This window comes from Chiloscyllium punctatum, chromosome 2, assembly GCF_047496795.1.
Source record: "Chiloscyllium punctatum isolate Juve2018m chromosome 2, sChiPun1.3, whole genome shotgun sequence".
In the NCBI taxonomy this organism is placed as follows: Eukaryota; Metazoa; Chordata; class Chondrichthyes; order Orectolobiformes; family Hemiscylliidae; genus Chiloscyllium; species Chiloscyllium punctatum.
The window spans coordinates 48,522,302-48,543,719 of record NC_092740.1 but is presented as its reverse complement, the minus strand read 5'-3'; the positions used below and the strand labels follow the sequence as shown (position 1 = coordinate 48,543,719).

The following is a 21,418-nucleotide window of genomic DNA, read 5'->3' as shown; positions in this document are numbered from 1 at the left end:
TATATATTTATAGAAACTTTTGTTATCGGTCTTTATATTCTGTGTTAGTTTTTTCTTATGTTCTACCTTACTTTTCTTTATCAGTCTTTTTGTGGCTTTCTGTTGACCTTCAAGATTATCCCAATCTTCCAGTTTCCTGCTGATCTTGGCCACTTTATACGCCTTCTCTTTCAATTTGATAGCTTCTCTTATTTCTTTAGACACCCATGGCAGATTACCCCTTTTCCTACAGTCCTCCCTTTTCACTGGAATATACATTTGCTGAACACTTTGAATAATTGCTTTGAAAGTCTTCCACTGCTTGTCAACTGTCAAACCATAAAATCATTGTTTCCAGTATACTTTAGCCAAATCCTCCCTTATCCTATTGTAATCTCCCTTGTTTAAGCTGGTCTTGGATTTTATCTTCAACTGTATTTTAACTTCAATCATACTGTGATTGCGCCTTCCAACAGGATCCCTGACTATAAGGTCATTAATTATTCTCAATACACAGGACCAGATCGGATTCTCTACAGTGTGGAAACAGGCCCTCCAGCCCAACCAGTCCACACCGACCTTCCGAAGAGTAACCCGCCCAGATGCATTTCCCTCTGACTAATGCACCTAACACTACGGGCAATTTAGCATGGCCAATTCACCTGATCTGCACATCTTTGGACTGCGGGAGGAAATCAGAGCACCTGGAGGAAACCCACACAGACACGGGGAAAATGCGCAAACTCCACACACAGTCACCCAAGGCTGGAATCAGCCCTGGGACTCTGGTGCTGTGAGGCAACAGTGCTAACCACTAAGCCACCATGCCACATAACTTGTTCCCTCATCAGTTCCATTACATACTGTTCAAGAAAGCTATCATGGATACACTCAATGAACTCCTTCTCAAGACTACCCTGACTGAGCTGGTTTGACCCATCATTGTGTAGATTAAAATCCTCCATGATAATTGCTCTCCTATTTTTACAGGCAGTAGTTATTTATTCATTCATTACGCTCCACAATGTGATGTTATGATTTGGTGACTTATAGACTATGCCTATCAGTGACCATTTCTTCTTAGAATTTCTAATTTCCGCCCAAATGGATTCAACTTTATTCTCCATAGAACCTTTATCATCTTTCAGCACCTCCCTGATGCCATCCTTGAATATCAGAACTGCACTAACCCCCTTGCCTCCCTGTCTGTCCTTCCAAATAGTCAGAAGCTGATAACTCGAGTAGAAAAGGAATTGCCTCCTGACTAGATAGTTATGAATTGGAAATTTTTTGAGTTATTGATGGGTGTTCTGTTTGGAAATAATTATTAAATATAATGTAAAAGTATCACCAAAAATTATCTTTTTGAGAGATTATATAAGCTGCTGCAGGTATATATTTTAACCTAGCAGCAGCTACACTGAGATGGTGTTAAAATCAAGGACGTAAAAACAATGACTGCAGATGCTGGAAACCAGATTCTGGATTAGTGGTGCTAGAAGAGCACAGCAGTTCAGGCAGCATCCAAGGAGCTTCGAAATCGATGTTTCGGGCAAAAAGGCAGTGAGCCTGAAGCGTGGAGAGATAAGCGAGAGGAGGGTGGGGGTGGGGAGAAAGTAGCATAGAGTACAATGGGTGAGTGGGGGAGGGGATAAAGGTGATAGGTCAGGGAGGAGAGGGTGGAGTGGATAGGTGGAAAAGGAGATAGGCAGGTAGGACAAGTCCGGACAAGTCAAGGAGACAGTTACTGAGCTGGAAGTTTAGAACTAGGGTGAGGTGGGGGAAGGGGAAATGAGGAAACTGTTGAAGTCCACATTGATGCCTGGGGTTGAAGTGTTCCGAGGCAGAAGATGAGGCGTTCTTCTTCCAGGCGTCTGATGGTGAGAGAACGGCGGTGAAGGAGGCCCAGGACCTCCATGTCCTCGGCAGAGTGGGAGGGGGAGTTGAAATGTTGGGCCACGGGGCGGTTTGGTTGATTGGTGCGGGTGTCCCGGAGATGTTCCCTAAAGCGCTCTGCTAGGAGGCACCCAGTCGCCCCAATGTAGAGGAGACCGCATCGGGAGCAACGGATACAATAAATGATATTGGTGGATGTGCAAGTAAAACTTTGATGGATGTGGAAGGCTCCTTTAGGGCCTTGGATAGAGGTGAGGGAGGAGGTGTGGGCGCAGGTTTTACAGTTCCTGCGGTGGCAGGGGAAGGTGCCAGGATGGGAGGGTGGGTTGTAGAGGGGCGTGGACCTGACCAGGTAGTCATGGAGGGAACAGTCTTTGCGGAAGGTGGAAAGGGGTGGGGAGGGAAATATATCCCTGGTGGTGGGGTCTTTTTGGAGGTGGCGGAAATGTCGGCGCATGATTTGGTTTATGCGAAGGTTGGTAGGGTGGAAGGTGAGCACCAGGGGCGTTCTGTCCTTGTTACGGTTGGAGAGGTGGGGTCTGAGGGCAGAGGTGCGGGATGTAGACGAGATGCGTTGGAGGGCATCTTTAACCACATGGGAAGGGAAATTGTGGTCTCTAAAGAAGGAGACCATTTGGTGTGTTCTGTAGTGGAACTGGTCCTCCTGGGAGCAGATCCGGCGGAAGCGGAGGAATTGGGAATACGGGTTGGCATTTTTGCAAGAGGTAGGGTGGGAAGAGGTGTAATCCAGGTAGCTGTGGGAGTCGGTGGGTTTGTAAAAAATGTCAGTGTCAATTCGGTCATCATTAATGGAGGTGGAGAGGTCCAGGAAGGGGAGGGAGGTGTCAGAGATAGTCCGGGTAAATTTAAGATCAGGGTGGAATGTGTTGGTGAAGTTGATGAATTGCTCAACCTCCTCGCGGAGGTTGAGGTAGAGGAATGTAATGGAGAAAGAGGTGGAGAGTGGTGCCGGTGTAATTACGGAAGATCAACTGCTCTACGTAGCTAACAAAGAGACAGGCATAGCTGGGGCCCATATGTGTGCCCATGGCTACCCCTTTGGTCTGGAGGAAGTGGGAGGATTCAAAGGAGAAATTGTTAAGGGTGAGGACCAGTTTGGCCAAACGAATGAGAGTGTCAGTGGAAGGGTACTGTTGGGGACGTCTGGAGAGGAGAAAACGGAGGGCTTGGAGGCCCTGGTCATGGCAGATGGAGGTGTAGAGGGATTGGATATCCATGGTGAAGATGAGGCGTTGGGGGCCGGGGAATTGGAAGTCTTGGAGGAGGTGGAGGGCGTGGGTGGTGTCTCAAATGTATGTGGGGAGTTCTTGGACTAGGGGAGATAGGACAGTGTCGAGGTAGGTAGAGATGAGTTCAGTGGGGCAGGAGCATGCTGAGACAATGGGTTGGCCAGGGTGGTCAGGCTTGTGGATCTTTGGAAGAGGTAAAACGGGCAGTGCGGGGTTCCCGGACTATGAGGTTGGAAGCTGTGGGTGGGAGATCTCCTGAGGTGATGAGGTTCTGTATGGTCTGGGACATGATGGTTTGGTGATGGGGGGTGGGGTCATGGTCGAAGGGGCAGTAGGAAGAGGTGTCCTCGAGTTGACGTTTGGCTTCAGCGGTGTAGAGCTCAGTGCGCCGGACTACCACTGCACCCCCTTTATCCGCTGGCTTAATGATGAGGTTGGGATTGGAGCAGAGGGATTGGAGGGCTGCGCGTTGTGAGGGTGAGAGGTTGGAGTGGGGGAGGGAGGTAGACAGGTTGAGGCGGTTAATGTCCCGGCGGCAGTTGGAAATGAAGAGGTCGAGGGCAGGTAATAGGCCAGTGCGGGGTGTCCAGGTGGATGCAGTGTGTTGGAGGTGGGCAAAAGGGTCCTCAGAAGGTGGGCGGGAGTCCTGATTGTGAAAGTAAGCTCGGAGGCGGAGGCGACGGAAGAATTGTTCAACATCACGGCGTGCATTGAATTCATTGATGTGTGGACGGTGGGGGATCAACCCTAGGGCATCAATGTGGACTTCAACAGTTTCCTCATTTCCCCTTCCCCCACCTCACCCTAGTTCTAAACTTCCAGCTCAGCACTGTCCCCATGACTTGTCCGGACTTGTCCTACCTGCCTATCTCCTTTTCCACCTATCCACTCCACCCTCTCCTCCCTGACCTATCACCTTCATCCCCTCCCCCACTCACCCATTGTACTCTATGCTACTTTCTCCCCACCCCCACCCTCCTCTAGCTTATCTCTCCATGCTTCAGGTTCACTGCCTTTATTCCTGATGAAGGGCTTTTGCCCGAAACGTCGATTTCGAAGCTCCTTGGATGCTGCCCGAACTGCTGTGCTCTTCCAGCACCACTAATCCAGAATGAGATGGTGTTAATGTGACTTGCACCTTGCATTCCCAGCAGTGACACAATGGCCATGATATTTGATTTGATTTATTATTTTCACATGTAGCTTGGAACAGTGTCATTTTACGTGCAGTACAGGCAGATCATACCATACAAAGTGCTTTAGGGTAGTAGTACAAAGCAAAGAATGAAATGTTACAGCTGCAGTGAAGGTGCACAAAGAACGAGATCAACATTAAATTTAGAATTTGAGAGGTACATTCATAAGTCTAATAACAGCGGGCTAGAAGCTGTTCTTGAATCTGTCAGTAGGCGTGTTTGAGCTTTTGTATTTTCTGCCTGACGGAAGAGGTAGGGATCTGGAGAAAGCATCGTCAAGGCTGAACTCTGATCCCGAAATGTCGGTGGAGTTGTTACACCAACAGTTACGCAGAGGGAGAATCACCCTGCGCTACTGGCACTTGGAGGATTGCAGGAGATTATATTTGTATTGAAAGGGAGGAACAGCAATGACTCTCATGTAGAAAATATGGAGTGACACAGCCAGTCCTGTGGCACACTTACTGTCATTGCTCAGTTGGTGGTTGCCATGGAGAGACAGGCCCAGCTCCCTCATGGGGATGCTGGAGAGTTACAAACACATCTACTCCATCACCTTATTCCTTGGTCTTCAGGACCAAGACAAGGCGACAGTGAGATGAGGAGTCTTTACCCCAATCCAGGCTGCCTTAATCTCGCAAAGATATGGGGTGTGCTAAGAGGTACCCAGCCAGTGGACACAAGCACCTCAACAGTTTCTAATCAGAGCACTGCGGAGGTGACTGAGATCTCAGCCTCTCCAATCCTTGGAAGTTCAGGCCAAGACTCTGGCAAGAAGACTTTCGGCATGTCTGTCCTGTTCAGACACAAATACCCCTGGGTTCACCTGAGCAAATTTCCTGGGTCAGTGAGCTCCACAACAGAGCAGGCTTCCTCCACCCCACCTGCAGAATAGGATAGCTTACTGTGGCACAAAGGGAAGAAGAGGACAAGGAAACTATATGGAGGGCATGTGGGGGTCAGAGCTGAGGATGCAATGGAAATAGTTTGTTTTCTATCAAAATGCTTGTTTTTCACCTTTGTGGTTGTCATGTCTCTGTATAAGGCCTAGGTGGCCATTGCACCCTGTGGCATCACTCCTTGGGCATGCAAAATGGCTGTAGGTCTGTGATTTACACTAATTATATCATGTAGGAGCAGAAGTGGCAATGCGTTGGCATGGCGTTGGTTCACTCTGACCCCAGTGCCCTCCTCTCCTTCACCATTCCTAGCTGTTCAGGTGGCTTTGTGCACAGGAACATTACTTTCCCTATTGTGATGTCACTTTGGCAGTGCAGCACTCAAAGAGGGTCAGTGTTACAGAATGGCCAGGCTGTAGGCTCCCCACAGATCTGTGTCACCAACATATCATGTGTTCATGTCCAATGTTCTTATCCATAATATCCAGTGACTGCCTACAGATACGGACCCCTCCCTCAGATGAGGTTCACTTATCCTGCCCATTATGAGGAAACCTCGAGTATCCAAAGACCACAAGCGGGGAGAATTTTGTCTAGTTAATTGAATCAAATGCCGGATAACATAGTTTAGCTGTGCATCGGGACCTTGTGACCTTGTTTGGATAATCCAAAATTCGGATACTTGAATGCCAGATAATTGAGGTTCCTCTGTATTTTGCATGTTTCATAACTGTTATGAAAGTGAGTGGTGCTCTGTCACTGCTTTCAGCCTCAGCATTAACATGCTGCTCAAACGTTAAACATCACCCACTGTTTCCTAGGTGTCCCTATCATGAACCTCACACACTTCACAACTCCCAGTCATCACACGAGACACGTGCATGCATCTCCATCTACCCATTTTGTCTGGATTCTATGTCAGGTTTTCCCAACAGCTAGTTTGTTTGTAGAGGTCGGAAAGAAGTGAGTTGAGCTGTCGGCAAGTGTTAATGTCGAGAGTGTGGTACTGGAAAAGCACAGCAAGTCAGACAGCATCCGAGGAGCAGGAAAATTGATGTTTCGGGCAAAAGGCCTTCATCTGGAAAGCCCTTCATCAACAACTGTTAATGCTAATCAATTGGCTATTTGCCATTGCCCGGGGACAAACACATCACACTGCTTGTTAAAAGTGTAAAAAATGGGGTAAAACCCTTATTAGATTCTACCCTATTTCTCCTTTTCTTCAATGGTGGGTCAATATATTTTCCCATTTTTAATATCAAAAGCAGGACTATTTATTGTATTTTTTTAACCATTGTACATATAATTATCCAAAACATCCACTTTGCAGTATATTTTTTGAAAAAAATGAAGTGCAATCATTAATCACTCTGTTATGCGTTTGTGCAGGGTGTCTTGTGATCCAAGCAACGTAGGTGTCCCTCAATATAATTCATATGGAGTGACTGTGGCAGAGGCTGAACTTGACGTCCTGACTGGCGAGAACCAGATTAATCAAGTGGACATACTCTTTGACTGCGGTGAAAGGTACTTACTTCCTAAAGCTCCATCTTACAGCCTTCTCTCTCCACTCCTCGCAACACCTTCCTTCAGCTTACCCTCTTTCAACTTCCTTTACTCCTCCTGCCAATCAAGCACCCTGAGTAATCCTCTCCTTGAGGGTCTGATTTTCATTTTCCGTATGGAAATTAGGAGCCAGGAATTTGCTCTGCAATCCTTCCACTGCTTCCAAAGCAATACAGGAGTAACAATGTTAGTATTTTGCATGACAGTGTCAGCTGCAGACGATTTTGGAAATCAATGGTTGTGATTTTCCATTTAGACATTCCTAGAAATAGGAGACTTATTGAAAATATAATTCAACCAAGGTTATTAGAACATCAGTTGTGCCCTGTATAATAAAGTGTAGGTTAGCAGTATATTTTAGGAAGCGCAAGGGCTTCATTCACTGATCCCTGGGATATTCTACTGTAAACCTTCCTCCAGTCCAAAAAAACAAGAATTAGCCAATACTTTCTGTTTACTGTGACTCAGCCAATTTTGTGGCTGTGCCTTCCATGCCATTGGTCTCACAGGTCTGTTGTGCAACACTTTACCAAAGTCCTTTTTTGAAATTTCATGTAAACTGCACCAAAAGTATTACCCTCGCCAACCCAACAAGCTCAAACAAGTTAATTAAACACAATTTTCTTTTAGCAAATTGGTGCTGGCTTTACTTATTAATCAGCATTTGTCCATTTGTCTTGAATTATTGTTTTTTGCCTCATTCTCACTCCCAAAGTTAACTAGACTGGACGCATCCTAGCAGAGTGCTTTAGGGAACATCTCCGGGACACCCGCACCAATCAACCACACCGCCCTGTGACCCAACATTTCAACTCCCCCTCCCACATCCGAGGACATGGAGGTCCTGGGCCTCCTTCACCGACGCTCCCTCAGCACCAGACGCCTGGAGGAAGAACGCCTCATCTTCCGCCTTGGAACACTTCAACCCCAGGGCATCAATGTGGACTTCAACAGTTTCCTCATTTCCCCTTCCCCCACCTCACCCTCGTTTCAAACTTCCAGCTCAGCACTGTCCCCATGACCTGTCCTACCTGCCTATCTTCTTTTCCACCTATCTACTCTACCCTCTCCCCGCCCCCGACCAATCACCTTCATCCCCTCCCCCACTCACCCATTGTACTCTATGCTACTTTCTCCCCACCCCCACTCTCCTTTTGCTTATCTCTCCACGCTTCAGGCTCTCTGCCTTTATTCCTTATGAAGGGTTTTTGCCTGAAACGTCAATTTTGAAGCTCCTTGGATGCTGCCTGAACTGCTGTGCTCTTCCAGCACCACTAATCCAGAATCTGGTTTCCAGTATCTGCAGTCATTGTTTTTACCTCGTTGATTTTAACCCTACTGTGAATCCTCTTGCAAGGATGCCTGCCTTGAAGAAGATTTCCTCCTCTCTCTACAAGAATCTCAGGGAGTCCCTCTCCCACTGCAGCTCCCAGGTCATTTCCTCTGTCCTGAAGCTCTTCAACCATGTCCTGAAACAAACTCGCTACCACAGCCACATTTGCTTCCTCAGTGCCTGCCTCTGTACACAACTCATCCCACACAAACTCCGGACCACCTTTAAACCAGCAGAGTTCGGACCCGAACAGGACAAACAGTACAGACTACAGATTCAAAAACACCAGCAACAGTTCTCCTTCAAGATCCTCCGCTCCACGCTTGCAGCAATACACCAGCACCTAACCTCTCTACAGTCAGCCCTGCCTCAGTTGAGGGCCACACTCTCTCAGAATTGCAAAGGACCCACTCTGTACTATATCCTCAAGAGAATTCATACTCTCAACAAACAGTATTTCAACTCCATCTCAAACATCAAAAACTTTTATCTACCCACCTCCATAATCAGCGTTCCTCAAACATTTCAGAAGATTTCCTCGGCATCTGAAACTGCTCAGATGCCATTAGCCATGTGGCTGGTGCAGCTGCCACCCCCCACGCGGATTGATGATGTCACTTCCGCACCCATCACGGCCACTCCCACAACCACTTCCGCCCCTCACAATTCCTCAAGCATCACACGTGACATCACTTCCGCCCCTCACATCATCGCTGATGTCACACGCTCAGTAACTTCCGCCACCCCTACTGCCATGTCTGCCACTACTTCCGCCCCCACCAACGCCACTCACCTGCATTCTGCTGACACGACCCCCACAGATCCCACTGTCACCATTTCCGGCCCCCAGAACCCTGAGGGGAACACCACCCCTGCTCATGACTCCACCCCCATTCCCCCACCATCACACTCACTTCAATTACTGGCTCCGTCCCCACTCCCAGCTCCTCACCCACACCAGATCCCAGCTCCCGGCCCTGCCAAGTTTTCACCATCCCTCCAGACCTTCCCCTCACTGAGGACGAATGATCAATTCTCAGCAAAGGACTCACCTTCATCCCCCTCCGTCCACGCATCAATGAATTTAATACACGTCGTGACATCGAACACTTCTTCCGCCGCCTCCGTCTCCGAGCTTACTTTCACAATCAGGACTCCCACCCACCTTCTAAGGACCCCTTCGCCCACATCCAACACACTGCATCCACCTGGACACCCTGTGCTGGCCTATTACCTGCCCTCGACCTCTTCATTTCCAACTGCTGCCGGGACATTATCTGCCTCAACCTGTCGACCCCCCTCCCACACTCCAACCTCTCACCCTCACAATGCGCAGCCCTCCAATCCCTCTGCTCCAATCCCAACCTCACCATCAAGCCATCAGACTTGACACTGACATTTTTTATAAACCCACCGACTCCCACAGCTACCTGGATTACACCTCTTCCCACCCTACCTCCTGCAAAAATGCCATCCCGTATTCCCAATTCCTCCACCTCCGCCGTATCTGCTCCCAGGAGGACCAGTTGGCCTCCTTCTTTACAGACCGCAATTTCCCTTCCCATGTGGTTAAAGATGCCCTCCAACGCATCTCGTCCACATCCCGCACCTCCGCCCTCAGACCCCACCTCTCCAACCGTAACAAGGACAGAACGCCCCTGGTGCTCACCTTCCACCCTACCAACCTTCGCATAAACCAAATCACCCGCCAACATTTCCGCCACCTCCAAACAGACCCCACCACCAGGGATATATTTCCCTCCCCACCCCTTTCTGCCTTCCGCAATGACTGTTCCCTCTGTGACTACCTGGTCAGGTCCACGCCCCCCTACAACCCACCCTCCCATCCTGGCACCTTCCCCTGCCACCGCAAGAACTGCAAAACCTGTGCCCACACCTCCTCCCTCACCTCCATCCAAGGCCCTAAAGGAGCCTTCCACATCCATCAAAGTTTTACCTGCACATCCACCAGTATCATTTATTGTATCCATTGCTCTCGATGCAGTCTCCTCTACATTGGGGAGACTGGACGCCTCCTAGCAGAACACTTTAGGGAACATCTCTGGGACACCCACACCAATCAACCACACCACCCTGTGACCCAACATTTCAACTCCTCCTCCCACTCTGCTGAGGACATGGAGGTCCTGGGCCTCCTTCACCGCCAAACCGTCACCACCAGACGCCTGGAGGAAGAACGCCACATCTTCCGCCTCGGAACACTTTAACCCCAGGGCATCAATGTGGATTTCAACAGTTTCCTCATTTCCCCTTCCCCCACCTCACCCCAGTTCCAAACTTCCAGCTCAGCACTGTCCCCATGACCTGTCCTACCTGCCTAACTTCTTTTCCACCTATCTACTCCACCCTCCCCCCGCCCCCGACCTATCACCTTCATCCCCTCCCCCACTCACCTATTGTACTCTATGCTACTTTCTCCCCACCCCCACCCTCCTCTAGCTTATCTCTCCACACTTCAGGCTCACTGCCTTTATTCCTGATGAAGGGTTTTTGCCCGAAACGTCGATTTTACTGCTCCTCGGATGCTGCCTGAACTGCTGTGCTCTTCCAGCACCACTAACCCAAAGTTAACTGCCTAGTCTATAGCCGAGGGGATAGTCTTTACAGTCTTTTGTTGAACATAGGTGTAACATTGAAAATTCTCTCATCCGCTGATAATGAGGTCTTGTGCTGCAGTGGCAGTATCCCTACCTTTGGGCTGGAAGCTCCAGGTTTGAGTCCCATGCCAGGACTAGTTGCCCATGGCAGGTGCACTTGCAATGGCTACATGGTTAATTGTCAATGTATATGCTTCTCAGATAGTCGATGGCAGGCAGTCTCCTGGTCAATCATGCTCCCAAAGGACAACAGCAAAACACTTCAACTCTTTGTGCATAAGCATGAGCCAATCCAATGGAAGTCTATGACCCAGCCCTCAGGATTGATGAAAAGGCATACAACTCTGGCATCAGCTTATGAGTCTTAGTACAGTTGATCTATTCCGATATCTCCACTTTATCAATTATAAATGTTTCAAGGTGTCAGAAATTACCTCCTCTTTCACTGTGTCCCATTGAATGGAAGGCAAAGTTCGCTCACAACCTGTCCCCATAACCAAGAGCCATAAAGGTCCTACACATTGGGAACAGGGTTACGAATCCTGGAATTATGTCTTGCCCATCATTTCCCAGCACATTACTCATCCCCCATTCTGATATTGATGGAGACATAAAATCCATGTCCACAGTGTATCCCAAATCAGCTCATCATGTTCTGAGCTGTTGCCAGTAACATTAGTACTGTCATCAGCAGCAATGTTATTCAGAAAAGGTTAACTTTTAAGAAGCACCACTCACCTTACTTTCTAATAAGATTATTTCCTATGATGTCATGATGAAAGAAGTGCAGCCAGAATGATGTGTTGCAAGATGCCACAAACAGTAAGGATATGTAACTAAATTAATAGTGAGCTTTGAGAAGATTTGTAGCTCAGGTTGAGGTTCTGAATGTGGGTTTGCTCGCTGAGCTGGAAGGTTCGTTTTCAGACATTTTGTCACCATACTAGGTAACATTGTCAGTGAGCATCCAGTGAAGCGCCGATGATATGTCCTGCTTTCTATTTGTCTTTAGGTTTCCCCGGTGGGTGATGTCATTCCCTGTGTTGATGTCACTTCCTGTTCTTTTTCTCAGAGGGTGGTATCTGGAGTCTGAGTCAATGTGCTTGCTGATACAGTTGAGGTTGGAATGCTGTGCTTCTAGGAACTCTCGTGCATGTCTCTGTTTGGCTTGTCCTAGGATAGATGTGTTGTCCCAGTCAAAGTGGAGGCCTTCCTCATCTGTATGTAAGGAAAATAGTGAGAGAGGGACGTGTCTTTTTGTGGCTCATTGATGTTCATGTATCCTGGTGGCTAGTTTTCTGCCTGTTTGTCTAATGTAGTGACACATAAACACATAAATAGAAAGTGGGACATAACACCAGCACTTCACCAGACGCTCACTGATGATGTTGCCTAATACGGTGATGAAACATCTGAAAATGAACCTTCCAGCTCAACGAGCAAACTTACATCCAGAATTAAATTAGTAACCTGTTTTTGAGGCGGCTGTCATTTTTCTTCTCTTTATTACCTGCAGCTTGAACCCTAGCATTGATATTGGACAAATTGAGGGTGCTTTTGTCATGGGCATGGGATATTGGCTGATGGAGAAGATGATCTATGACCTCAAGACTGGAGAGGTACTGAATGCAGGGACATTGGATTACAAACCACCATTCAGCAAGGTAGGTTGTGAACCGAAGAAAGCAGAATGTTTCTGAAAATCTAGTGCATTGAAGGCACAGCCTTTTGAACTTTCACTGGAATTCTGCTTTAATTCTATTGTCTACTGAAGTAAAAATTAACATTGTTTATAATTTTCAGAAAACCCTATTGTATTAGCATTTAAATACAATGATTTTTACAAATGGAGATTTATCCAACTCTTCTTTGGGAAACAAAGCATCTTGCTTGGTGTTCTATTGCAAATTTTACCTTTGGCTTTGTGAAAGTCTTGGTTTTATACCCATCTTATTGCTGGAAAATAAACATCCATTATTTACATTCATACAGTCATAACTAGACACACTCCCTCCCCGAGCATGCATTAAATCCAGTTAAGAGCACAACATCTAGCATTTATAGCAGCTTTTCATTGCAGCGTGTCACTCTTAAATAACCAGCATAACGGTACCTTTCACATTGAATAGGATTTTTCTACTCCAAAGGTTCTCTCAAACAAAAAAACATCAAAGTTAAAGCTTACCAAACACTTGTTTGTCCAATCCTAGAAAATATAAATTGCGTCTGGGATCCTTATATGATGAGGGGTATGAATAAGATTGAAGCAATCCAAAGATGATCCAATAATTCAAAGTGAATCAGTTTGGGAAATATGTTAATGTCACATCCTTGATAAAGAAAATTGAAATAGGAATCACTATAGCAAAGGAGGGGTTAAGTGGACTGTCTATGTTCCATAAAACATAAAATAGACTGGTCAGAATTGACAGAAATAAGTACCTGACGTTGTCCAGTTTTGACAACACAGGAGACAGGCAGCCATATAAAATACAAAGACCATTTATTTCTAAAACGGTGTACCAACAATTTGGAATAAGCTGCTAAAAGAAATAGCTAGAGCCCAATCATTTGAAATATTCAAAACTTACCTCTAAATTATTTCAATTTATAGATTTTCGTTATTAGGATTCCCATCTTACCAGGTCATGCCTGGTTTAGCGTCACAAAGGTCTAAAGCACAGAAAAATTCCTTTCAGCCTAACATGTCCATGCTGTCAAAAACAACTCTAATCCTATTTTATAGAGTCAAATAAGTAATTAGCCTGACCAATATAAATAGCAGCAGAATATGGAGACTGGCATGAAATGCTGACTCAACTTAAAATAGAAACAATTTTAACTCTGTTTCTCTCTCCACCGATGCTGCAAGACTTACTGGGCTTTACCACCCCCCCACCCCCCACTTTCTGTTTTTATCAGATTTCCAGCATCTGCAGTATTTTGCTTTTATTTTCACTTCTGCTTCTATTATTGATTTCAATCTTTTTCCAATTCCTTCAGTGGGTAATTAATTCACATTTCCAGTTAAGCCTTTTAGTCTCATAAAGACTGGTATCTTAGTTTAAAATTGAGAAGTCCTCTAAGTCCGCAATACAGCGACATTAATAACCTGCACATATGTAGGGAAGTTGGAAAACTGTTATAACTTATATGTTACAACTGCTACAACTTACTCGTGACTATAAAATTATGTATGGATTATGGATAGAAGGTAAAGACTTAGTACATCAGAAAATCTCCAGATTTTTTTCATCCAAGGAAGGCTTTTTGAAGTATGGCAACTGTTTATTGCAAGAAACGGTGAGGAAGCTTCAAAAATATAGTGTCATATATTTAATAGCAACTAAAATAGAAAATAAATATCGTGTGTAGTGATTGGAACCAGGTAAATTTTGATGACTACAAGATCCTTGATTGGGGTTGTTATCAGGAAGCCCTTGTTGACCAACATAAACAGGGGGATGCCCTTTGATGAGAAGGGCACTGCTTGTCACTGGCCACTTGGGTGTTTCCTTTCTTCCTGGTTGTGGAAAATGAATGAAGATTTATGCACTCATTGTTCATTTACTGTGTCGTACACCTGCTCATACAATATGGGTGCTGGGGAAAAATAAGCACTACTGCTCAGTATTTGGGGGAGAAAAAAATATAAATGGGGATTTAGAATCTCCTCAGTTCAGGGGACTGACTCCAACCTGACTGCTCACAGCTGCTTTTGAGAACTGAGTTTTGGACTGGCTGGTCACAGCCAGTGTACTGTGTGAACGATTGAATTGAAGGATGATTTGGTGACAGGATCCAGCCTCTGTACTGCTGTTTCAATATGTGCGACCCAAACTGAATCCTTGTATGTGGATTGAACCTTTGTGTGTGTACCTTGCCTCTCCAGTGGACCGTGTCCTTGCAGGTCGATTGACCTTCCTTGTAAGGACCATATTTCTGTGTGGGCTCTGCCTTCATATGTAGACTCTACCTTCGTGAGTGGACTTTGTCTTCATGTTTGGACTGTGTCTTGTGTGGTTACTGTGCTTCTGTGTATTCCTGTGTAGAGTTGACTCGACTGAGAGTCGGCCTGTATGTAGGCTGACTGATATTTCTGGGGAATTTGTATTTATCTGAGAAGAATTTTTTTTACTACTGTTTGATATAAGATGTGTTTCTATACAATATTCTACTTAACTTCTCTGCTCTTCAGCAAATTGTCTGATGCAAAGTGACTTTGCCATGAGTCATGTTTGAGATACTGTAACTTTTTGTGGACTCTGAGCTTATTGTTTAAAATGCAATATGCTTTTCCACAGTGTTTTATGTATTTTGCCATGTGTCGTGTTTGCAATGCTATAAAGTTGTGTGGACTTTTGAGTTTGCTGTTTAAGCTGAGAAGTCTTCTAAAAGATATTCTTTGTCTCCGCTTTTCGGTGATTTGTTTTGATGTATGTTCTGTATCTGTGATACTGTGACTTAATGTGAATTTTTGGACAAAAGAGAATTTAACCAGGAAAACAAAAATACAAACCAGGGATTTAGAATCTCTTCAGTTCAGGGGCATGGCCACAGCCAGTGTACTGTGCGGAAGGAAATAAATGGTGACTTGGTGTCGGGATACCGGCCTCTATACAGTTATTTCAGTGACGTCGAGAGTGGGATTGGCCAAGTGAACCCTGGACTTGATTACCTGTCATCTATGTGAGTCCTTTCATGGGCTCAATGTCCCTGGTCATTGTGGATGCCAACTGAAAGTGGCTGGATGAGCATTAAGTCTGTTTGTAAACTCAGGGATGACAAATGAGCTGTGGGCATCGTTCGTGATACACAGACCCCTGGAAGTATTAATCATGGACAATGAGACATCATTTACTAGCAGGGTATTTCCTAAAGTCGAATGGCATTTGGTATATACAGATAGCTCCATACCATCCATCATCCAATGGTCTGGTGAAAAGAGCCATCCAAACATCGAAGGCTTACTTGAAAAAGCAGTCTACAGCATCACTTGATACCAAATTGTCCCAGTTCTTGTTTGATTATAGGACCATCCCACACGCAACAACAGGGATAGCTCCAGCAATCTCTGCACCAGTTGAAACCTGATATTCCCTCACCTGCAGGGGGAGGGCAAAACAGCAGGAATGTCAATGCTGGACAAGTGCCTCCTCTAAGCGAGAGAAAGACAATTTAATTCAGGGGACAACGTTTGGTGCCAGAAGCATGGGAATAGCCCTGTATGGGGATGAGGCAAGGTTGATGCAAAGTCAGGTCCTGTGACTTATAAAGTTTGAGTAGGTGAGGCGGTCCTGAACAAGCATGTGGATCACATAAAAGCTGTTACCTCACAAACAGGATAGGAACAAAACATGGATTAGTGGTGCTGGAAAAGCACAGTAGTACAGGCGGCATCCAAGGAGCAGTAAAATCAACGTTTCAGGCAAAAGCCCTTCATTTCTGACGAAGGGCTTTTGTCCGAAATGTCGATTTTACTGCTCCTCGGATGCTGCCTGAACTGCTGTGCTTTTCCAGCACCACTAATGCAGATTCTGGTTTCCAGCATCTGCAGTCCTTGTTTTTACCCAGGAGCAAAACATAACTGGCCCCTCAGAATAGCCAGGAGGCCTGTCAGAAATTGTAGGTTCTCCCTCTCCATCTAGTGTTGAGGAAACCTCAGGGTTTGAGATGGATGCAACCTCAATACCATTACCATTGGAAGAAGAGGAGGAAACGGTCCTGAGATGCTCCAGAAGCAAAAGACAGGTTATGGTCCAGTATATGCCACCCGTATCTGAGTCCAAATCAGCGGAACCAGATCTGGGGCAAAATTATCGCAGAAAAATCTACGAGAGAAAGACCAGGCCTACAGCCTCAGATTGAGGGAGGAGAATGTAGTGATTGGAACCAGGTGGATCTCATTGACTGTGAGATCATTGATTGGGGTTGTTAACTGGGGCCAGAGAGTGAACTTGGCTAACAAATAATAACCAGGGGATTTAGAACCTCCGCAGTTCAGGACACTACTCTGAGCTGGCTGCTACACAGCCACTGTACTGTGCACTAGTAAGTAAAGGGTGACTTGGTGACAGGATACCAGTCCCTGTGTGGTTATATCAGTGTGATTTTCATAACCATGTAAATATGTATTTTGTTTTGTTTATTAACAAGTAGGCCAGGAAAGAAGTGTTTTGGTTTCATTCATACAATTTTCATGCAATACCACCAAAACCATTCTAATATTAGAAATAGTGAAATTACCCCTATACTGCTGGAGGGAGGAAATCCAGAATTTTGACATGGCCATCAAAGGATCTTGTGATAATCAGAGGTAAGTGGAAGTCTGGTTATTGTGAGCACTGCCATGGAGTGAAACAGGTGGTCAGAACCAAGAGAAAGCACTTTCTTGTCCTCCTGAAAACCTAGTGGCAGAATGGAGTCATACAATTCTCTTTTTGCGCTTTAAGTTCCCTGGAGTTAAATGCATTAGTGAACGCACCCATGCCACTCTTTGGCGGGGCAGGGTGTGAAACTTTGAAAGAGCCGTTTCCTAAAATGTTAGCATGCAGCCTTAATGCAAGAAATTTTGTAGGAAGTGTTGTGTCACCACCTAAGTGGGAAAAGTACACCAATGATCATGTTCTATTGTTCCACAGGCATCACAAAATGTATAAATGTATAATGTTCCAATGAGTCTGCCAAAGCAACCAATTTACCTGACTGACCATTATTCCGGATAAAAGCAGTTTGCGCCATGTTTCATCATTAACCAGGAAAAACTCTTTTTACTGTAACACACAACTTTAAAAAGAGCAGTGAAAAGAGAGAATTTCCAATTCTATGCCCTTTCAAGAACCCAAATACACATACAACTCAATCACAATTAAGACAGTCCAAAGCCAAACTGTTCAAAATCTAAAGTACAGGTGCAAAAAGAATATAAGCAGGATAAACAAACTTCTGAAGATCAAAAATCTTAACCAACAAAGTGGAACGTTATTTTCTCGTATTCCTTTTGATTTATGGTAGTAGTAGTAGTAATATGCTGTTTACTATAGGACGATCGTCGTTCTTTGATTTGGTGGTTGATCAGGGGAACTTAGTTTTATAATTAATTCTTTTTAAGCTTTTTTGGTTTTACTGCTGTTTTCCCACATAAAGAGAGAAATCAGCGAACTACATGTTCTCTGTTTGCAGGCTCTGGATATTTCTCCCTTTGGCATTAATAGTTTTAATACTGTGCAGCACAACCAATCAGAGGGCTGTTGTCAGGCAGGAGGTCTTTAACTCAAAAGATTCTCGATGCTATTTAGTCATGAACTATCCCTTCCCTTGCATCTCCAGGGATGCTGCCTGACTCGCTGTGATCTCCAGCATTTTTTACTTTCAGTCTATTGTATTATTCAGCTCAGCCATATACAACACTTGATTTTCAATTTGTAAATCTCTCCCTTTTTTACATTATTCTGGAGTCCAACTTCCATTTCAAATTTTGGTCTAAAAAAGAGAACATGGTCTTATGCAATGGGAAACATGCATTAGGGTGAGTGCAAGTTCTGAAAAAGGATACCTTAGCGAGCCACTTGAAACAAGCTTTATCTCCTCATCTATTCCAATGCCCTTACTTTTCCTTTGATAGGCTGGCATCTCTATGGAAAGCAGAATATAGTTCTTTGGGGAACATACTGTTGCCCTCCAAAATAAGCACACTGTCTTTTGTTGCATTAATACTAGCAGCATATGAGAATAGAAGTCCTGTGAGATGTGCCATTTTATTCAGTAGTATTCAAGTCATTCCTCCAATCCAATACTTCAACCCTGAAGAGGCAGAGCTGTAAGTCATTGTCTCCCCCTTTGTTCCTAGACCAGTGCCCATCATCACACTCAATCTGGGCTGAAAACTGACTGAATGCAAAATTAGATAAACTCGTGAAAAAAGTGTGGACTACAGATCCGAGTGGAGAGTGTGGTGCTGGAAAAGCACAGCAGGTCAGGCAGCATCTGAGGAGCAGGAGAGTCGAGGTTTTGTGCATAAACCCTTCATCAGGAAAGAAGGACTCTTGCTCGAAACGTCGATTCTCTTGCTTGCTTTTCCAGCACCACACTCTCGACTTAAACAAACTTATGTCAGCCTTGTACAGTTGTCCCAGGCCTGAATGTATTAATGCCAAGTTTGAAATTATGTCTATTGTGTTTTAAATTAAATTCTTGAAATCACTTTTCTGATCTTGTCTAAACTACCCTTAATTTTAGAATTGCTGTTTTCCGATCACCTCCAGGGTAGGTGGACGGCATGGTATGATGTTAAACACATTGATCAGGAAGGTCTCAGGTCTGATTGTTGATCTGAGTTAAAGTAGCTGATTTAGAAACGGAAGTTCAGTCAGCATTCTCAGCCTTATTCACTGATCGGTAAAACAGGATTAAGCTTTTTGTTTTACTCTCCCCCTCTGAGATTTAGTAGCCTGTCAGTATTTACAAGGTTCACATATAAGGAAGGTTTACTTAGGTTGGTAAGAATGAAAAAGAACTAGGGTAAAAATCCATTTCTTCCTTTCTTCAATTTTCCTAAATTGTCTGCTTTTCTTTGTGTTGAGATACATCCAGTTAAGTAGGTTCGAACTACTAACAGTTACTATACTCTGGTATTCACTTCTAGAAAGTGGGTTAACCAAAAGTGTAGGATGAATATTGGTTAGTAAATTTGAGGACTAGATAAGATGTATTAAAAAATTTTCTGAATTTGTGTGGGATATACATTTAAGTAAGATCACAATTGTTTGTGTTTTGTCTATCAGAGCATACCAATTAAATTCAACATTGAGCTTTTAAAGAATGCTCCCAACCCGATGGGTGTTCTTCGTTCCAAAGCCTCTAGTGAACCTCCCCAGTGTATGTCCTGTGCCACGTTATTTGCTGTGAAGCACGCTATTGAGGCAGCACGTCAAGATGTTTGGAACGATTCCTACTTTCCATTAAGTGAGTATGATCAGTCAGTGCATTTAAATGGTGCAGTGTAAAATTACTGATCAGTATTATTTTAATCTTGGAATTAGCCCATTTATTTTAGACAGGCTAGTGTTAAGATTAAAATAAGATCTTCTGGCAAATCTAAGTTTGTGGAACCGTGATAATAATAAAGGTATTTATTTCAACTACTCTCAACTTGCAAATCAAAGAACTGAGTGTGATGTCAGTTAATACTCTAAAACATAATTTAAATAAAATTCATTTAGCGGAGCCACATTATTATGTACAATTGTTGAAGCAATGACCTAAGTTTGCAGCATCCAATTTTATGGACTACTTTCTACATTCCCAAATCAGACGCACTGCTCCTGCACTCCTGGAAAGGTCAGCACAATCATATCGGGACAGCAGCCTGTCATAGCCACGCCGACCCCTGATAATATGGGGCATAAAATCGGCCTTCAGCCCGTCATTTTGAAATTGTTAACTATCCAGCCAATTGTTTGCTTCAATGTTTTGTTTATGCTGCATTTCCTAGGTTTTGCAAGGTAGCATCTTTTTTTTTTCAAGGTTTTTTTTTGTCTTTTTTGCACCTTCAATGAATAAGAAAGACTAATTGTCAGAGCAGCAGGTTTTACAATTCAAGCCATGATTATGGCATTACACCTTCGCTGTACAATGCCCAGCCTACAGTGCCACTTAGACTCAGAGCCTCCCCAACCCTCACCATTTCCTTGGCACCAAGCTTGTCAGAACCCATAAGATATGCATTAATGCTAATTTTTGATTTGTACTTCTCTGTGGAAATAGCTATAATAAGTATTCAACACCGATTTACTTTTTTTGCATTAGTCAAAATCGCAGGCTCTGAATTAACCATGGCATCTAAAAACAGACATGAGAGTCATTAGTCTTCATAATAACTGCAGTTCTGGAAATGAGCAAGGGCCTTCCAGACAATTCCTAGTTGGCCACCTGATGTTTTATTGGTTGCACGTAGACAACAGGAGTAAGCAGACACTGCATTTTCCATTAAACCTCTCAGCTCACTGAGAAACATGAAATCTATACTTTAGGTGCTAAATTCATAGGAAGGACCTAAAAGATGTTGTGCCAAACATGATGATGATCAATAGGACTAAGATGTGATTGAAGCATGTTTATTTCAACCATGATATTCATGATATTCTGTCGGTCACTTGTGTTATGACAACAAAGCTAAAATAAATTTGCACATACTCAGAAACTGGGATTTAATTAACTACTTAATTTTGCTGTCGTAATTCTGCAATGTTTTGCTCTTTTGACCTAAACAAAGAAAAGTTGCATTGATATAGTGTCATTCATGACAGTAGGATGTCCCAAAGCACTTTGGCACCACATTATGTACTTTGTATTTGTAGACACTGTTATAATACAGGAAACAAAATTTGAACATAGCACTCACACGAAGAGTGTGTAAAATTGCCAGACAATTTATTTCTCTGATATTGAATGAAGAATACATTACGGCCAGGCTATAAAGATACCTCACCTGCTGTACTTCAAATTAATGCCAAAGTGACTCATGGGCCAGAATTTTACTTGTTCCTTGGGGGTTAATTGGAGCGAGTGATAAATTTGAGGCTGTTGTCATGGCACAGTAGGTACTGTCTGAATTTAATATGACATATCTTCTTTGGAGGCTGCCTATCATTCCAGTGGTGACCCAGCATTCACAGTGTCC

The 21,418-nt window shown here is 44.4% G+C and overlaps 1 protein-coding gene across 3 annotated transcripts in view; it reads left to right on the top strand.

The window, feature by feature from the left end:
* LOC140483790 (xanthine dehydrogenase-like) overlaps window positions 1–21,418 on the top strand; it is a 173,386-nt gene that overhangs the window by 147,050 nt on the left and 4,918 nt on the right. For all 3 annotated transcript variants that reach the window (XM_072582379.1, XM_072582357.1, XM_072582368.1), the window contains exons 28-30: window positions 6,610–6,747; window positions 12,254–12,401; window positions 19,521–19,701. In XM_072582379.1, the coding sequence (XP_072438480.1) occupies window positions 6,610–6,747; window positions 12,254–12,401; window positions 19,521–19,701 (467 nt within the window). The remainder of the gene's footprint in view (window positions 1–6,609; window positions 6,748–12,253; window positions 12,402–19,520; window positions 19,702–21,418) is intronic.